Source organism: Bison bison, unplaced genomic scaffold (assembly GCF_000754665.1).
Source record: "Bison bison bison isolate TAMUID 2011002044 unplaced genomic scaffold, Bison_UMD1.0 scf7180017864302, whole genome shotgun sequence".
Classification (NCBI taxonomy): Eukaryota; Metazoa; Chordata; class Mammalia; order Artiodactyla; family Bovidae; genus Bison; species Bison bison.
Genome location: NW_011494874.1, coordinates 4,206,735 through 4,225,260, shown reverse-complemented (window position 1 = coordinate 4,225,260; position 18,526 = coordinate 4,206,735). Strand labels below are relative to the sequence as shown.

Sequence of the window (18,526 nt, the reverse complement as noted above, 5' to 3'; positions counted from 1 at the left end):
CCACACACCAGGCCAGCCCGGGCCCCTCCCCTCCTCAGCAAACCTGCACCCCGCCCCCTCTCGGAAGCCTCTCTGGACACCCAGGCCTGCTGCTGATGCTCCCCTCACCTCTGGGCAGTGCCCCCCGCGGCCCCGCTCACCTCTCCCGGGATGGGCTTGACCCTCCACTAGAGGGAGCGCCCTGAGACCAGAGACCATGTCTGCAGCCCAGCACCCGCCAGGGCTCCTCTCACATTAGTGGTGCTGGGTAGCGAGGGAAAGGCCTGGATGCACTGGGACCTCTGCGTGACTGTGTGACGTGTGACGTGTGACGTGTGTGTGTGTGTGTGTGTGTGTGTGAGAGAGAGAGAGAGAGAGAGAGAGAGAGAGAGAGAGCGAGCCCGATCCTTCCCAGGAGCTCTTTCTCGGTTTGGGAATACTCCTCCTGGGTCTTCCATGCACCCCGGCCCAACACTGCGCTCGCTGGGGAGGCTTCACTCGCGTCTACACGGCTGCGACTCAAACAGATCCTAAGACTGCACCGCCCGAGCTCAGTGGCGGCGTGGCAGCGTTAGACACAGCAGCCGTGTCTAGGCAGTCCCCCTAGCCAGCCCACTGGCCTGCTAACAGGAAGCTGCTGTCCTTCTGGTTCGAGAAACCACGGCCACTAACTCCCATTAGACTGATGAGAAGACCACACAAGAACCAGGACTTCTAAGCCGATGGCAGTAGCTGATGTCAACACCGTCAAATTAAAAAAAAAAAAAAAGGGCTTATTAATTTTAAAGGACTTCATAGCATTTAAGGAAAAAAATGAGACTGACACAAAGATTTCAGAACTCGTTAGAGACAGCCTTGAAATCACTGATATATTTAAATTGAAAGCTGCTCATCTGACAGCCCTTCGTTCAGACGTGCTATTGTGTGCATGTCACCACGGTTAAGGTTGAGTGAGCACTTCCATTAAAACCTTCACCTTTGCAAGCTTATAATTTCACAATAAAGATTTGCTCCAGGCTTGACTTTTGTATACAAAAGATTTCTACTTGAAACATATATTCCAAAGTATAAAACAAACCTGTCCAGACTGAAAACTCAGATACAAGGATTACTTTCAGTGTCTTGGGTTTAAATAAATTAGAATAAGCTAGAAATTTAGGATCAAAAGTCTCCTTTCTAAACCATAAAGATTAGAAATACAGAAAGGGTGGGGAAATCAGTTTAGGAACAAGGGGAACATAATAAACTTAAAAGGATTTTATTCCAGAAACTGCAAGGTCATCCTACACTAACTGTCTCCCAAACTCTTCTCAGCCAGTCTGTCACCAGATACTGTCAATTTGACCTTTAAATACTTCTCAAAGTCCTCAGGCTAACTGGTCTTCTGACCTCCTTGCTGCGAGGTTATCTGTAAGCAAGCAAACCAACCCAGGCAGTGTGACCACGCTGCTGCCCGGGGCTCCCTATGACATGAAGGGCACAATCCCCAGGCCTGCTCAAGGCCTCCCTGGTCTCCCTCCCTCCAGCTCCTGGCAACCGGCCTTTCTGCCTCCTGCCTTCATGTCCACTACTGGAGCCTTCTGTTTTGATATCACCGAAACATGCTCAAATCTGGCTTCTGGTGAATTATGTTAACAGGATGTTATGTTTTAAAACCACATTTTATCCCGATGTCAGCTGTAGACAGGGTTGGATGGGACTGTGGAAACTGAGGCGCCTGAGCAGGTGTCATAAAACACAACTGCGGAGGCCACAGCTATTCCATCCCACACTGGCCTGAGCCACAGAGGCTGCAAGCGTTCCAGGGAGGCGCCTGGACCCGCCTTCGGGGAGCTGGTCCCTGTGGCACACCCCTGCATGACCTCCCTCAACTCTGCGGCCACGGCCTCGGCAGGCCATGCTGTCCCCCATCCTCAGAACACGTCCTGCCGCCCCTGACGCCACCTCCTGGCTGACAGCATTTCCCTCCCTCGGCCAGACCACTCTGCCCTTCAAGCCCCAACTCAGGTACCACCTGACTGCCCCAAGGAGCTCAGACAGCAGTCACGGCCTCACATTTTTTTTTTGCTCTTCAATGATTTCCTGCTGGGTGTCTTCCTCCTCTCTCTCTCTAAAATCCCACCAGCCAAGGGCCTCAGAGGACTTTTCTATCTTCCAGCACTGACTGGGAGGAGAAGCCAGCATTCAGCAAAACACCATCATTATTAGAAGATATTTTAAATAGGTACTTATTTGACTTTCAAAAAATTATAATGAATACTATGGTAATTTTTTCCTGATGAGGCTGAATGTAAATAAAAATACAGTATCCACGCTATGTTTTCAATGACTAATATTTAGGACTCACTTTTTCTCTTAAGTTGAAAGAATAAAATTGATTCATGAAAGGACAAAACAACTCAAGTCGTAACCTGTGACAAAGCTTAAGGACTAAAGAACACAGGTGGGCCTAAAGGTGACAGCTCTCCAAAAATGTAACTCAGGCTCAAACCGTCAATAATCGCAGGGCGTTTTGCCACAGCTGTATGCGAGGTGGACACACCCCGTAATTTTCAGGAGGAAACAGCGGGAAGAGGGTCAGGAGGGACGCCCGCGGCCTCAGATGGCCACACGGCAGCACGCAGAGGCGGGGCAGCCCACTGGAGCCACATGAGGGGACACCAGGCCCCGCGCAGTCAGGGAGCCCTGGCTGGAGCGGGCGGGACGCAGCAGCAGCAGGAGAGCTGGTGGGAAGTGAAGAAGAACGGCCCCCAGCGCCCCTGCACGGAACTCTGACTCGGAGCCACAGAGCCTGGCCGTGGGCACTGGGAGAGAATGAAAGAGCAGAAGCCGACAGCACAGTGAAGTACATTTCACGTCACCTAATCTTTTGGAAAATACAGACCATCTTTTTTAACAGAGGAAAATACAGTTGCCCAAGAGAGTATACATCAGTTATGTGGAAGCAGTGAAAGTAAGCCTGCTAAAAGCAGAGGATCTGATAAACCCTCCCCTCACTGCATGGTTCGTGTCCTGGAAGAAAGACCAGGGCACACGCCTCCAGGGCTGCCGCGCGCACAGCCAGGCCTTGCTCTTAGATTCAGGCAGCCCTCATCCACGTGGCTCCTCTGAGGGCCCATCAGGCTTAGCACCTTGACACGGACCTCTGCACAAATTGGAAATGGCTGCCTGTAGCTCTACGGGGACACAGCTTGGGAAGTGGGGAACGGGCTGGATTTTGGCCACTCACCTCCCACGAGGCCCTGGCCATGTGAGAGTCATGTGGAAAACTTGCAGGTGATCGGTTCCCCCACAGAACAAACTCTGCCCAAGCTCTGTGGGTCCCACACAGTGTCACCTGGGCCTGAAGAGCAGGGTCCCTCCAGAGGAGGATACTACAGGCTAATACATCAATCTTACAAAAGCCTGCTGTGAAGGTGGATTTTGTGTGTCAACTTGGCTGAGCCACATGCCCAAATGTTTAGTCAAGCATGATTTTGACGTTCCTGTGAAGCTGCTTTTGGAGGAGCTTACCGTTTAAGCTGGTGGACTCTGAGTAAAGCAGACAGGCCGCCCTAGTGCAGGGTCGGGGTGGGGGGAGCCCATCCAGTCAACTGAAGGCCTGAACAGAACAAAAGCCTGACCTTACTCAAGCAAGAGTGAAGTCTGCAGCAGACGGCCTTTGCATTTGAACTGAAACAACAGTTCTTTCCTGGGTCTTCAGCCTGCTGGCCTATCCTGTGAATTTTGGACTTGCCAGCCTCCATAATCATGATACCCAATTCCTTAAAATAAACTCCTTCTATATAAAAAGCTATGGTTTTTCCAGTAGTCATGTGTGAATGTGAGAGTTGGACCATAAAGAAGGCTGAGCGCCAAAGATTTGATGCTTTTGGAGAAGACTCTTGAGAGTCCCTTGGACTGCAAGATCAAACCACTCAATCCTAAAGGAATCAATCGTGAATATTCATTGGAAGGACTGATGCTGGAAGCTCCAAACTTTGACTACCTGATGCTAAGAACCAACTTATTAGAAAACACCCTGATGCTGGGAAAGATTGAAGGCAGGAGAAGGGGAGGACAGACGACGAGATGGTTGGATGGCATCACCAACTCAATGGACATGAGTCTGAGCGGGCTTCGGGAGTTAGTAAAAGACAGGGAAGCCTGGCATGCTATGGTCCATGCGGTTAGAGTCGGATGCAACTGAGCGACTGAACAATAAACATACATACAGCCTATTGGTTCTCTTTCTCTGAAGAGTCCTACCTAACACACTAACATAGTAGATAAGGAAGATCTACTTGAGACAAAGGAAAGGCACACTCAAACTGTAATGTTGTAGCTGAAACCAGAAGGCTGAGAAGGAAGCAGCCACTCAAAGACCAGGGGGAAGCCCCCACAGAAAAGAAGCAGATAGCAAAGCCCTTTCGGCTACTGCCCAGAGAGGCTGGGCAATACCGGGGAACTGATCACAGCCACGGGGGGCAGACAGCAGTGATGGGGAGGAGGGGGCCCAAGAATGCACCTAAAGTGGGCAGGAGTGGCCACCTCGGCAGCCCCGCCTTTCGGGCTTTCCCAAGTATAATGGTACCAGCGGCATGACACAATTCACGTTATGAAAAGATCTCACTGGTTCTACTCAGACCTAGACAGGAGAGATCAAAAGTGCAGAAACCCTCTGAAGGGAGGACGGTGTCTGTCATCACTGGAAGGAAAATGAATTCCTAAGAAAGAAGAAATGACAGTAAAAAAGCCCCCAGCCATTTTAACAAGTTCAAACTGTTCCAGATTGAAAATAAAACCAACAAGAAAATAACCGACTTGAACGCTGAAAGAACCTGGAAATGCGACCACAAAGTCATTGCTGGTGATCTCTTACAAACCACCAACAATTTCAGAAAGCGGTCTAAACGCAAGAAACACGCAAAGTTCCCCATAAAAAAGAAAAGTAAGCCAGGGAACACAGAAGTCTGCTCCTGACCCCTTGCAGGTTCCTGCTGCTGCTGCTAAGTCACTTCAGTTGTGTCCAACTCTGGGTGACCCCATAGACGGCAGCCCACCAAGCTCCCCCGTTCCTGGGATTCTCCAGGCAAGGACACTGGAGTGGGTTGCCATTTCCTTCTCCAATGCATGAAAGTGAAGTCGCTCAGTCATGTCCGACTCTTTGCAACCCCATGGACTGCAGCCCACCAGGCTCCTCCGCCCATGGGATTTTCCAGGCAAGAGTATTGGAGTGGGGTGCCATTGCCTCCTCCGTGCAGGTTCCTGAGGAGCCAAGAAACAGACGACCAAGCAACAGGTGGCCCGAGTTCTGGGACGCTGAGCTGGGCGGGGAGGGCGGTAGCGTGCAGAGAGCAGGGCCTCTGGGGTCTCAGCTGAGCCGAGACCCAGCCTGGCTACCGCCCACCCCAGAGGCCTGGCAGGCCTGTCCTTCAGGAGTAAAGCGGAACTGCACCTCTCACTGGCTGTTGACAGAAGGAAACAAAATAAGGCAGTGTCTGATCAGCTTTGCTCAGTGCTGTTGCCTGCCGTTTCGGCTACCGGCTGGTGGCTTTACTCGACCAACAAACAACTGAGCCCCTGGGATGTGTTAGGTACCTTCCAGCTGAAGAGGAAACAGCACCTGCCTGCAGCGCGCTGACACTGTGGCTGGGCAGACAGACAAAGGAATGGAGAAACGCACACTACGCTGTCAGGTTCTGACATGCGCTGGGGGGAAAAGCCGCCAAAGGTGAATGCAGAGAGCAGTGGGGGTCCGTCTCTGAGGTCACCTCCAACCACCACTGCTCCCTGCTTAAAAAGTCCTCCTCAACCTCTCAGCTGAATGGACTCTTCCTTCTCTGAACTTCCATGTTTAGTTTTTCAATCTATGCCCCTAAATATCATTTTAATACTTTTTTTGATGTGGCCCATTTTTAAACTCTTTATTGAATTTTGTTACAATATTACTTCCATGTGCTTTCTGCTTGTGTTTTTTGCTGTGTGGGATCTGAGCTCCCTGACCAGAGATCCACCCTACAGCCCCTGCAGTGGAAGGGGAAGCCTCAACCACCAGACCACTAGGGACGTCCAAATATCACTCTCTACTGGACTGATTACAGAGGGTCAGCAAGCAAGCTCCTGACTAACTCTGTAAACCACTGGCTCCAAGCAGGTGGACCTTTCAGAGAGGTGTTTGAAGGCCTCCACTGGAGGGCAGCAGGGGGAGATGGGGAGAGGAGGAGTCATGGCAGAAGGCGAAATCTTTCACTCTAAACGTCAGGAAACGGCTCTGAACGATGGTTCTAGGGAGGTAGACTTTGCCTCCGTACAAGGACTGGCCTTCTAAGTGGTCCTCATACTGCAAAGGGCTACCTTGTAGGCTTGAACCCTGAGTGGCCCGACAAAAATCAGAGGGTGGCCTTGGGGCGGGCTGGGACTGGCAGAGTGTGCCTGTGGGCTGGCTCCCGTGGGCTGGCTCCCGGGTGCTGGGCCTGCAGGGTGCCTCCTTCTTTGTTCTACATGGCCTGGCCAGCAGACGCCCGTATTTCCTTTCTACAGATAAGGGACGTAGACTCCAACCTAACCTGTGCAGATGCACCCAGCAGGTAACACGCTCAGACTGCAAGGGACTGTTCCTTCCTCTACAGGACACTGACTTCTCTGAAAACTGGCAAGCTGGGTGCAGGAGGGACGGCTCATGTAGAAGCTGCTATTAACAAGACTATTTGAAAATTATTAGATCGCAGGGGCCAATCTTCTGGATAATAACTATAGCAGCAGAAACATGCTGCTCAAGAGTTTCCATGATGGTAAAAGATGTGGTCCACCTGGTCTAACCCACCAGGGCTAGAACGACGCACTGAATACTCACATCAGACTGTCTGCCAGCATCAGTCCCAGGCAGAGTCAGTGCGCAGAGCAAAAGCAGGAAGCACGCAACCCCAACGGCACCAAGCAAAACCCCACCCACACCCCGGCTCTCAGATCCAAGGAGGCCAGGCAGCCTGGACTCTGGGTGTGTCTAACCCACGGCAGGCACCTCAAGGTAAAGGGCAACAAAACACGGGCACCTCTGACCGCTCTCCGAAGGTCACTAGCCTGTCTTCTCAGAGCGACCGTCCTCACCACCTCACGCCGTGCAGGTCTGGAAGTTCACTCAAGCTCATTCTTCCACTGGGTATTAAAGCGCAGCGGAGGTGGACAGTCCCGGCTGTGCTCACACATTCAGCTGCTGAGAGGCCCCAGACTCAACTCGGGTAATAATGACATATTAATAACACAAAAACAGGTGTTACCAAGGTTCCTCTGTTGTCTCCTTCCTCCTCATGACTCCACTATAAATGTTTCTCTCCCTGAGAGAAGGTGAGGACAATACAGAGTGGCCATGGGATGCGGGCAGCCTGAGCCTTAATTTCTTGGGTCATGTGCAATTACAAGAGCGGAACGGTTCTGCAGGGAAGGAAAGGAACTGGGGCGTCAACATCAACCAGCACGAGTGGCTGCAAATGTGCTGCTAACATGGAAGGCTACTCCTGTAAGGGTGCTTGTCAGAGGTCTCAAAAATAGAAGCAGGTTCCTGCTTTATCAACACACTCAAAACAAAAAGTAAAACTCCAAAATCCTATCCCAGAGAATAGGGAATGTAATCATCAGATACAGATCTCAGGGGGCTTAAGAAGCAGGTTTCAAGAAAGAGTTTTTTGGAGCTTTTGTTTTTAAACTCGTATTTTCCAAAAAGTTCCACTGATCAGACTTGTGGGAAAGACCTGAGACCAGTAAAGCGTGGGCCAGAGGAGGAGACAGGAATTGTAAAGAGGCCAGGTCTGTGGAGGCGAGGGAAGTTGGGAAAAACAGCCTCCAGGGTCAGGCGGATCTGGGTTTCAAACCTGCTCAGCCCATCTCACCTGTAAAAGGGGGTGGCACCCAGCTCTGGGTACCATGAATCAATCAGGGTAATGAATCACACTACCAACGACCTGGGGCTGGGCCTGGGGGTTTCTGCTGAATCTAATTTGATTAACTCTGTCTCAGATTCTTATGGGAAGGCAGTAGTTCCTGGAATAAAAGGTAAGAAAGCTCTCCCAGTGCTAGACACACAGCCAGCTTTGCCAAGCATGATTACCCTTGTGATGGCTCTGCTGGACTTCCATTCCTAACTCTGATCAGCAAAGCTGGAAGCTCTTCTCAAGGGGCCCAGGTGACGAGTACGGGGAGGAAGGTTGCAGTTCACAGAAGGATGGCCAAAGGGAAGCGCCAGCAGGCCAGGCAAGGGCTAGAGACAGCCACACAGCAGCCCGTAGACCCCAGAGCCTTACCTGGAAAACTCCTACAGGAGGACCCGGAGCGTGGGGCTGCCCAGCATCTCCCCTTGTACAGACACCACAAACCAGCACCCTCCCTTCACTGCCAGGATGGAGTACCTGCCCCCAACTGCACACAGGCGTGGCTTTCCCCACTCAGAAGCAAGAACACAGAGAAAAGGCACTGCACTTCCTGAGGCTGTGGAAACAAAAACTGGAAGAAACAACATGATTCCCAGAAGGTGAAGTCTGTCTCTCTCTGAATTGTTATAATTTTATACAAAACAAGTAAACAACTAAAAACAGAGATTAGGATTTTTTAAAATGTCTTTATCTACAGCCTGTGTTTATAAAAATGGTGAAAATTAGACACATGTTTAGGACGAATAATCCACAAAGTCAGAAACCTTAAATGAGGGCATGGTAAGGACAACACTCATACATTTAACACAGATTAACACTGCTCAGGGCCAGCCATAAGGAGCAAGCAAGGACACGGGCCACAGCATCTCAGCGAGAGGGCCAGGGGCTCTAACACAGATTAACACTCCTCAAGGTCAGCCATCAGGAGCAAGCAAAGACACGGGCCACAGCATCTCATCGAGAAGGCCAGGGGCTCTAACACAGATTAACACTGCTCAAGGCCAGCTATCAGGAGCAAGCAAAGACACAGGCCACAGCATCTCAGCAAGATAGCCAGGGGCTCTATCAAGATCACAGAGGCCCTGGAAACCCTCCAGAGAACACACAAGCCTGGAGTGATTCTCCTAGGTTCCAGTGTTTCCACAATTTTTCTAACATTAAAAGCCAAGCTGGTAAGGATAAGGGGGAAAAAAAGGAGAAGAGAGACAAAGAAGACCACCACTAGTCCCAGCAAGGGGAGAGGCGGCTTCCTCTGCAGGTGACCCTCTCCCGCCGCTGCACACAGAGGAGCTGAGGCGGGAAGGGGCTCCTCTGGGAATGGAACAAACTCCAGCAGGCACCCTGTGCAGGCCCAAGGGACAGCCCACTTTCTGCGAAATGAGAGCCCCAAAGGGAGACGAATTAAGACTGCTCTGCCCTGAAACTAGACCACTTCTTTGTCCCCAAAATGAAGACCAGGAAGGGCTGCAGAGGCAGACTGCGTCCCACCAGCCCCGGTTCAGGAGGGCCACCCCCCACCTACCACTGCTCATTTGCAAAGGGAGGACCTGCCGCTCCCTGGCAGGGTGACTGTCAGGACCAAAGCCCTAAGGAGGGGCCCAGGGAGGATTACCCGAGCGGGTGGCTCTGTCCCCACGAAGCATCTTCATTAGTGACCTCAGGTCCCTGCCGCGGGCTCGGGAGCCACTCCCACCCCTGGAATGGCCAGGGCCCTGGGGCACCCAGCACAGAGCACCACTCCCAGGTCGGGAAGAGGCCCCGCTGCCTCTGGGTGCAGCTTGAGACTGGAGGGCATTATGTTCTCCCCATTACATCCTGCGTTTCCACTGAAGCCATGACCACTGAACCCGGGTTCACCTCGACACCCCGAGCCCCTGAAGCACCTCCTCTCATTCCCGCCGTCGCCCCTGCCTCACCTCTGCGGCGCTCCACACCCCTGCTCTCCGTCAGAAGTCACGACGCCGTCAGGAAATAGGCTGAGAGCCAGAGCGCTGCATACGGAAGGCAGGGGCTTCGAGGAAAAACTCAAGTGGACCCCAGGGCAGGAGCAGGGTGTCCAGGAGGCAGTGCCCATGGCCAGGTTTTCAACTTTGTATTATGTTTGCAACTTTTTTGTAAGCCAAGAAAACCATTTCAAAATAAAAATTTCCAGAAAAGTCTTTGTACTCCCAGGGACATTTGTCCCTGTCCCCCAGGTGTGGTGCCTCACACTGGAGATCTCAATAAACAGCAGATGAATGACTCAAGAACCAGGAGGGTACAATGGGTGAAAACAGAAAGAAAGGAGAGTGAGCCCAAGGGCAGGAGGGGCAGGTGGGCAGGCTTGCCTGGGAGAGAGGACCCTTACACAGGCTTCCAGGAGGAGAGGAAAGGCCGACAGAGGGGGAAGCTGGCTACGGAGATCCCCCAAGTGCCCCCTGACCCGCAGCCTCAGGGACGACCTGGAGTAAACCCACGCATAAACCGGGGGTGCCCATCACACCTCAGCCACCAGCAGAGGCCAAGCTCCATGAACGCACACGCACGTCCTCCTGCGGTGCCGCTCAGGCACACACATTCACACGTGTGCCCAACAGCACTCGACACTCACGCACATCACCCGCAGAAGTCAAGACGTTGGATCTTTCAAGTCTGTGGAGGCCCAGGAGCTTGACTCAAGGCCGCTGCTCAGCCCTGAAGGCCTCGGCACAATCAAGAGTTCTCTATGCACACGCGAGCCTCACAGACACAGGGGCAAACCCGCCTCAGGTAACGCACATCTGCGCGGCCCGCGTGGCTCTGCCAGGGCGAGGGGCAGGGCCGCGCCCGGGGCTCAGCCACGTTCCCCAGGCTGCAGAGACTGCAGAGCCACCGGCCTCGGGCTCTGGGGCAGCCTGTCTTCCACAAGCGGGGAGGCCGGCTGCCTGGGTCCCTCGCCACTGAGGGCCTGCGGGGGGAAGCTGCCTGTCTGGGACGACGACCACCATCACACAGCCTCCCCCTACCCCGCAGCATGAGGCCGGCAAGGAGGAAGCCCACTGCCATGGACACACACCGTGAAATATTAAAATTCACAGCACTGGGCACACAAGTGAGCTTCCCCTCAACACCCCTCCCTTTGCATCTCTGAGATTCAACCAGCGCAAAGGAGGAAACCCAAGGAAGGTGTACAAATCACTTATGTGATGAGATAAACCAGAAATAGTATTGTCATAGATACACCTCTACGCTGTTAAACCCCAAACACCTGAACTTACTTAAAACAGCATTCTGTTCAAAGTCAACAGCACGGGAAAAGGTGCACGTTCCAAGAGCACTCTCAACCTTGGGAAAGGCTGGCGGCCCCACCCAAGGCCTGGCCCACCACACAGGATCTAGTAATTTCTTTTTCACTGACGTGGGTGAGACACATTTGGACTATTATTCATCTACATTGAGTCAAGATAGGATTTTCTTCCCTTTCTCATGATCACACTGCTTCAAAATTGGGTTTAAACTAAATCCTGCTTTTTATTCCCACTGATTTCTGTCACAAAACTAGTCATATTTCCATGCAAAAGTCCCAACTTGGAGCCGAACTTTGGAATGCCCTGGCCTGTTAGGTTATTTTTATTGGTTAAAGCTCTGCAGCAGTTTCAAAGGCCAAGTTCTGCCTCCACCACTGATCCTCTCCTCTTCCCTGGCCCCTCCTTCACAGACAGACAGAAATCCTACCAGCACGCAGGTTCTCAATCCCCACGAGCCTTTTCCAGCACTTGGCTGAGCCACAGTTTCTAACTTTAGCTTCCTGAGTTTGGGTGTGGACATTTCTCAACCATGAAGCTGCAGTATAATGTTTCACCAGCAGGTGTTAGATCTTAACACAGATATGCATGACAAAGTCCCTGAGTCTGAGGCCCTGGTTACATACCAGCACCTTTGAGCCCCTAAAAGACACCCTGTACACTGCACATCTCAAGAAGAATACGATGTAGGTATAATGTAAAAACCCTGAAAAACTGTAAAGCCCAAGCCCTGCTGCACAGGTGAGGATCAACAGAGGCCTGGAAAGGCTTCTGAACCAACTCTGGGAAGCAAGCTAAAGACAGAAAGTAACCTGAACTTGCAAACAGCCGCACTGAAAAACCCTTGACCAGAGAGATACGCTGGGAGGCAAGAACACATGGAATTATCTTCCTAGGTCTGAGGCAACAACAAGCAGAGAGAGAGACGTTAAAACAAAGATGCAGCGCAGCACATCTGCAGCACAGGACTTCACGGCGACTAGACCTGAGTACTAGCACTAGTTTGTTTTAGAACAAACAAGCTAAAAGCTGAAGCAAGAGGACTACGAACACTTCCCCGGGCTCCTCTCCAGGGAGCTGGGATCGCCACCAGACACACAGACCCGGCGTGCCTGGGTCACACCGCTAGTGCACCAGGAGGCCGCGGCTGGCACACCCTCCAGCCAGAGGTCAGCTCAGAAGACAAAGAATGGGCTTTAGTTCAGATGCAGAGCTTACGATAGGTCCCAGAAAATGACTTTAAATTGCAAGTCATAACAGAAAACTGTTCTGGAATTCCAGTCCCCAAATGGTAGGCCAGGGTTTGTCATTACAGCACACAGGCGTTTCTCTAGGAACAGAGTGCTCGAGACCCTGAAAGAGGTTTACAGGGCAGGTCATCACACTGAAAATGTTGACTGCGGGCTGCTGTGATCCTGCCCTTACCCCTGGGGGATAATTCATTGCTGAAGTAATCTGTGTGCGAATAACCGGGAGCCAAAACCCAATATCCAAGCCTAGAAAAGCATATGGTGAGAACACACGAATAACAGCAGCACCAAGCTACCAGTCCTGTTCACTCTTAATGATTACTGAAGACTTCTATAAGCAGTGAGAGCATCCTGAAACTAGAAAAACAGCGAGACTCCAAGGATGATTCTTAAAAAGGTAACTCTTGCTTACACCTGTTTTTCTTTGTCATGAATTTTTATGCAAAAACCCTCTTCTCCACAGCCCAGACCCTCTGGTTGTTTCAGCAATACAGCTCATTCTGGGCTGCCTGGAGCTTTCACTGCAATGGACACAGAAATTAAATAACTGATTAAGAAATTTTCTGTGAGACTCAGAAAACAAACTTATGGTTGCCAGAAGCAAGGGACAGTTATGGATTTGGGACAGACGTGTACCCACTGCTACATTTTAAATGGATAACCAACAAAGACCTACTGTACTGCTCAATGTTATGTGGCATCCTGGATGGAAAGGGAATTTAGGGGAGAATGGATACATGTATATGTATGGCTGAGTCCCTTTGCCATTCACCTGAGACTACCACAACATTGAAATCGGCTATACCCCAATACAAAATAAAAAGGTTAAAGTTTGGGGAAAGAAAGAAATTTTCTATGAATTCTGATGTAGTTTCAACTTGTGATCATCTCTTCTGCTGCCCATTCTTACTAACTTCAAGTGAGTGTCACATTTGCTTTTCCTGAAAAAGAACCACCCTTACACTGAACACACCGAGGGGCTCAGGGTGTTCACTCCACATAAAGCCGAGCTTCTCCTGCTGGGTCCTGGGTCCTGGGGGTGCGCAGTGGCATGCAGGGTCATGGGAGAACAGTGCTGGTTCCTACAATGCCGATCTACCTTGACAGTAAGTCACCTCACACGATTTTCAAACTTCAGCAAACAAACAACTGCATGAATTTTTAACATTTAAGGGGCTTCCCTGGTAGCTCAGATGGTAAAGAATCTGCCTGCAATGTGGGAGACCCAAGTTCAATTCCTGGGTCAGGAAATCCCCTGAAAAAGGGAATGACTCCCCAGTCCAGTATTCTTGCCATAAACAGAAGAGCCTGGCAGACACAACTGAGTGACTAACATTTAATATTTAAAAACATGAGATTTAAAAAAACCCAACAATAACACCAAAAGCACGAGGTACAGAAGCAACTTCAAGTTTGTAAAGAGTCACTTGGGAGGACTTCCCTGGTGGTCCAGTGGTCAAGAATCTGCCTTGCCAATTCAGGGGACGTGGGTCTGAGCTCTGCTCTGGGAAGATTCCTCATGCCACAGGGCAACGAAACCCATGCGCCCCAGTGCCCACGCTTCCCAACAAGAGCAGCCACCACAGTGAGGAGCCTGCACACAGTGACACAGAGAGAGACCCTTGCTCACTGCAACTAGAGGAAGTGTACACACAGCAACCAGCACCCAGCGAAGCCATAAATTAACTGATTAATTAAAAAAGAGTCACTTGGCTCTAGGCCTAAGTCCTACAAGAATGTGCTTTATTATCCACGGCCGGTAGGGATTTTAGTAGGAAAGTTAAACACTAACATGAGGTACTGTAGGACGAAGGAGGTGCAATTTAAATAATAAAACACAAAACAGAAATGGACGAGCACTTCCATGCCAAGTACTGCCGGATGGAGTGCCTCACACAGGTTAACTCACTGTGCCCACTCAGCCACTGGGAGACAGATGCTGGAATAGCCCATTTTACAGAAAAGGAATCAGAAGCACCGAGACTTGCCCAGAATGAAGCTCTGGGGATTGGAGCCCTGGCAGGCCAGCTCCAGAAGCCACCCTCTCCATTACCCGGCGGGGGTGGCTTCAGCCACGATCTCTGTCGTGTTTCACACATCACAGGCACCGCGGCCCTGGACTCTGCTGAGGGCTTTGCTGAACAACCCAACTTGTGCTGACAACAGTTATACTGAAAAATGGTCTTCTACTTCTACCTAACAGACTAGGAGACAAACACAGAGGGGTAGGGTAAAGCCACTAATGCCAAACCACACCTAATTTAACTAATAAATACATTTATTAGGATTTCTCTGCTCTTCCCCAGTAGCATATTGGATACCTACCAACCTTGTTGGGGGCTGGGGGGGGTGGGGTGGTGCTCATCTTCCGCCGTCATATTTTTTTCCCTTTTCATACTGTTCGGATGTGAGAGTTGGACCACAAAGAAGGCAGAGCGCCAAAGAGTTGATGCTTTCGAACCTGGTGCTGGAGAAGACTCTTGAGAATCCACTGGACAGCAAAAAGATCAAATCAGTCAATCCTAAAGGAAATCAATCCTGAATATTCACTGGAAGGACTGATGCTGAAGCTCCAATACTTTGGCTACCTGATAAGAGCTGACTCACTGGAAAAGACCCTGAAGCTGGGAAAGATCAAAGGCAAAAGAAGGGGGTGACAGAGGATGAGACTCTTGGATGGCATCACCGAGTCAATGGACATGAGTTTGAGCAAACTCTGAGAGACAGAGAAGGACAGGGAAGTCTGGTGTGCTGCAGTCCATGGGATTGCAAGGAGTCGGATGTGACTGAGCAACTAAACAAACAAAAGAAGTTTGGATTTCAATTCAGGTCTGTCTGGTACCACAGAGCTTGAGTTTTTTCCGTGCAGCCTCTCTCGCGGGCAGATCATCTCACTGCTGCTTCGACCCTGCCTGAGACCACCCTCAGTGAGGGCAGCCCCGTCTGTGGCACATGGTCCTTCCCTCTTGGCCCACTGCCCTCTTCCTGACTGAACTCTCACAGCTCATGTGGAGCAGTGATGGCAGTCCACCAAATAGAGTTCACTTGCAAAGTGTGATTACAAGGATCTCCTCTTGACTCCTTAACAACTCAGACATCTCCAAACCTAGTTACAGACTTATAAACGTTTAAAAAGAAGCGATGTCTGTTCAATGACAGCAACAGAAAAGCACTTCAAATGTATTCCCCCAGCCACGGCCAGCAGCTAATGCCGGGGTTGGGGGGAGGGGCGCGGTGGGCAGTGGCCCAGGAAGACTTTCTGACCTACCAGCAACCCACGCCAGTCAGACCCGAGGTGTCCAATCCCTAGGGATTCTGGAATTTCACTGTATAATCACAAAGCAGGGCTCTCCGCCTCTGCACTACTGACGACGTCACGGGAAGTTCAGCTGCAGGCCCCCCACCCCCGCACTCCACCCCGCCAAACCTAACAACCAACACCATCACCACACACTCTCTCAAGGACAAATACCCTTCGACCGCCCAGCTGAGAAGCACTGATGTAGAAGAGAGGAACCTACTATGTGGGCACAAATACCCTTTGCTCTCTCTTCAGTTTGATACTTTTGACACTCAAGAAAAACACAGTTTCATGTCACCCTAAATATTTTTACGCTTTCTAATTCTGTAATGTTTTTTCTTTTTACCTTTTGACCCCCTTAGTCCTTTTCAAAATCATGACACCCATGACCATTATTTTTCAAATACTCAAGACTAACTTAATTATGCAAAAAAGCCAACATTTGTCTGATAGTTATAATTTCACATTTGATATATCCTGTTTCATGATTATTGGCTAAATTTTTCAATAAAAAGGAATAATAAATAAGGAAATCCCATGGACAGAGGAGCCTGGAAGGCTACAGTCCAGGGGGTCACGAAAGAGTCAGACACAACTTGGTGACTAAACAATGACAATAAGGAATAATGATAAATAGATCCATTAATGCTTTAAGATTGTGGGTTTTCTTTTTAAGGATATTTGGATTCACTATAATTTATACAAACTGTTCTTGTTAGTTATGTGAAAATTTTATTATTATTAGAAAAACCTCTGAATTAAAGTTTATTTTTAGAATGTTCTCTACTTCCTGAGATATTCCCAATAAATACAATTTACTACCTAGAATGTGGTATAATTCAGTCACCTCAGCATCACCTAAGGGGGTTTATTTCAGAGGGTTGTTAAGAGAGTATTTTAGTGACTCAGTCTTTAAAAATCTCATTGCCTAAGCAAAACTGCGCTACTTCATTAAGACTGAAATCAACAGACCGGTGAGTGCAATGAAAACCCAGAGATCATTCTGCCAAGCCAGCTGTCAGGAAACCCGGCATAGTTCCAGAATTCCTGACCTGACCGTGGAGGCGCTACCTTCCCTCTCAGGGCAAGCCGCTGGCACTCACCATCTAACCACCCCGACCTGAGAAACACATTCATGGAAAGAGCTAGTTTCCAGGTTGCTGGCTACTGATAGGACATGACAGAGGCTTAGACCTGCCAGGGTCAGCTTCACATTTAATCACTAAGACACACGAATAACAACTAGAACAAAAGCACCACCCTTTCAGGTCACGAAGAACCACATCAAACTTTAGACTGCAGGATGGTAGCTGCAAAGTAACCAAATAACCAAAATTTTGATTTGGCTCCATCAGTATTTTTTCAAGTCAAGCACACTTGAAGTAAACAATGTATACATGCTGTATGATAATTCTTAACAACTTCCTGAAGTTTAAAGTTTAGAAAAGCAGAGACTTCTACTTGAAGGTAAGAGTCATACAGTTTTTTATATATATCTGAAGCATTTGACCCACTGAAGGATGTAATTTTTGAGTGCAGTATTCCTCTGCAGTAAGCATGCTGAATAGACAAACATTTATTTCCTGTCACAATGAAATGAGATCACCATTTCTTGCAGATGAAAAACAGCAGAGACAGACCAGCTACAGGAACAACTATATCAAGCGTAATTCAGGTTATCAAATTGCCCAAAGAAAAGAGAAGGGAGCAGCTCACTTTTCACCGGCCACTCATTAGGTCCAGAAGCCCAGGAGCTGATGTGTGGCAAATGAGAAACAGGGCGCCTCAGGAAGCAGAGACCCCGCCCTTTCTCAGCTCCACGGGAGCCGTGGCGCTGGCCCCCACCATCTGAGTGCCGATCAACTTGAACGGAAAGTAGATGCTGGGATGCTGGCTGAACCGCTGCAACACAGCAAGGAGCAGCCAGGCGAAAAGCAAACGCTCGACACCCCACAGAGACTTCTTCGTGACACTTCCACTCAGAACTAATTACAATTAACACAATACAGCGTACACTTGGAAAAACATAAAGAAATCAACTGTCAGTACTTGACTACTAACGTATACATGAAGAATCCATAAAGGGACTTTCATTTTCTTGGAATATTTAGACTTGGAGCATCTTCTTGTATCAGACAGACTTGAGCGACTTCTAACATTCCAAGGTTATCTTCTGTCTCCAGAACAACGTCACGACTCTCATGAGATGGGAGTAACCACTGCCTGTTTTCACAGTGGGCACCGAGGCAATCATGTATTCCAACCACATCTCAGTGACATGTGGTAAAAACAGAACACACACTCCATGCCTCTTCCCTTAGAAAGCAAAACGTCTCAGGGCGACACTCGAGCACTCAGGTCTCCTCCTCCCCGCGCCATCAGCACCCGCTCACCTGGATGACCTTGTAGAAGTAGGCGTACTGCCTCGCCGTGTTCTTGTACTGGCTGAAGACATCGTGTATGGCCTGTGTGGACTGCAGGTAGCGAACCTCATCCTCCTCGAAGTAGAGGGGGGTGTCGTACTCGCTGGGGAGGGTCTGAATGTAGGGCTGCCAGAACGAGTTAGGGTCGGCCCGCTCACACAGCAGGTGGAAGGCCAGTGTGATGTTTCCCATGGCTTGAAGAATCCGGTCTTGAGAATACAAGGGCCCTGAATTAACCCAGAAGTAATAGCATTAGTGCCACAAACTGCTTTACACAGTGTTCATTTCACAAGATACATTAAAGTTACAGGAGCAACCTGAGAGTCTCATAACATTTAAAGTTTAAGTGCCCCACTCTTTTGCTGTTGTCCTACTATGTCAGATTACGAGCATGGAAAACACT

General features: G+C 49.8%; 1 protein-coding gene across 1 annotated transcript in view; it reads right to left on the bottom strand.

Annotated features, from left to right (window-relative positions):
• SETD3 (SET domain containing 3) overlaps positions 1-18,526 on the bottom strand; it is a 74,502-nt gene that overhangs the window by 36,907 nt on the left and 19,069 nt on the right. Inside the window, 1 exon segment of the mRNA XM_010851373.1 lies at positions 18,094-18,350. Coding sequence (XP_010849675.1) covers positions 18,094-18,350 — 257 coding nt within the window.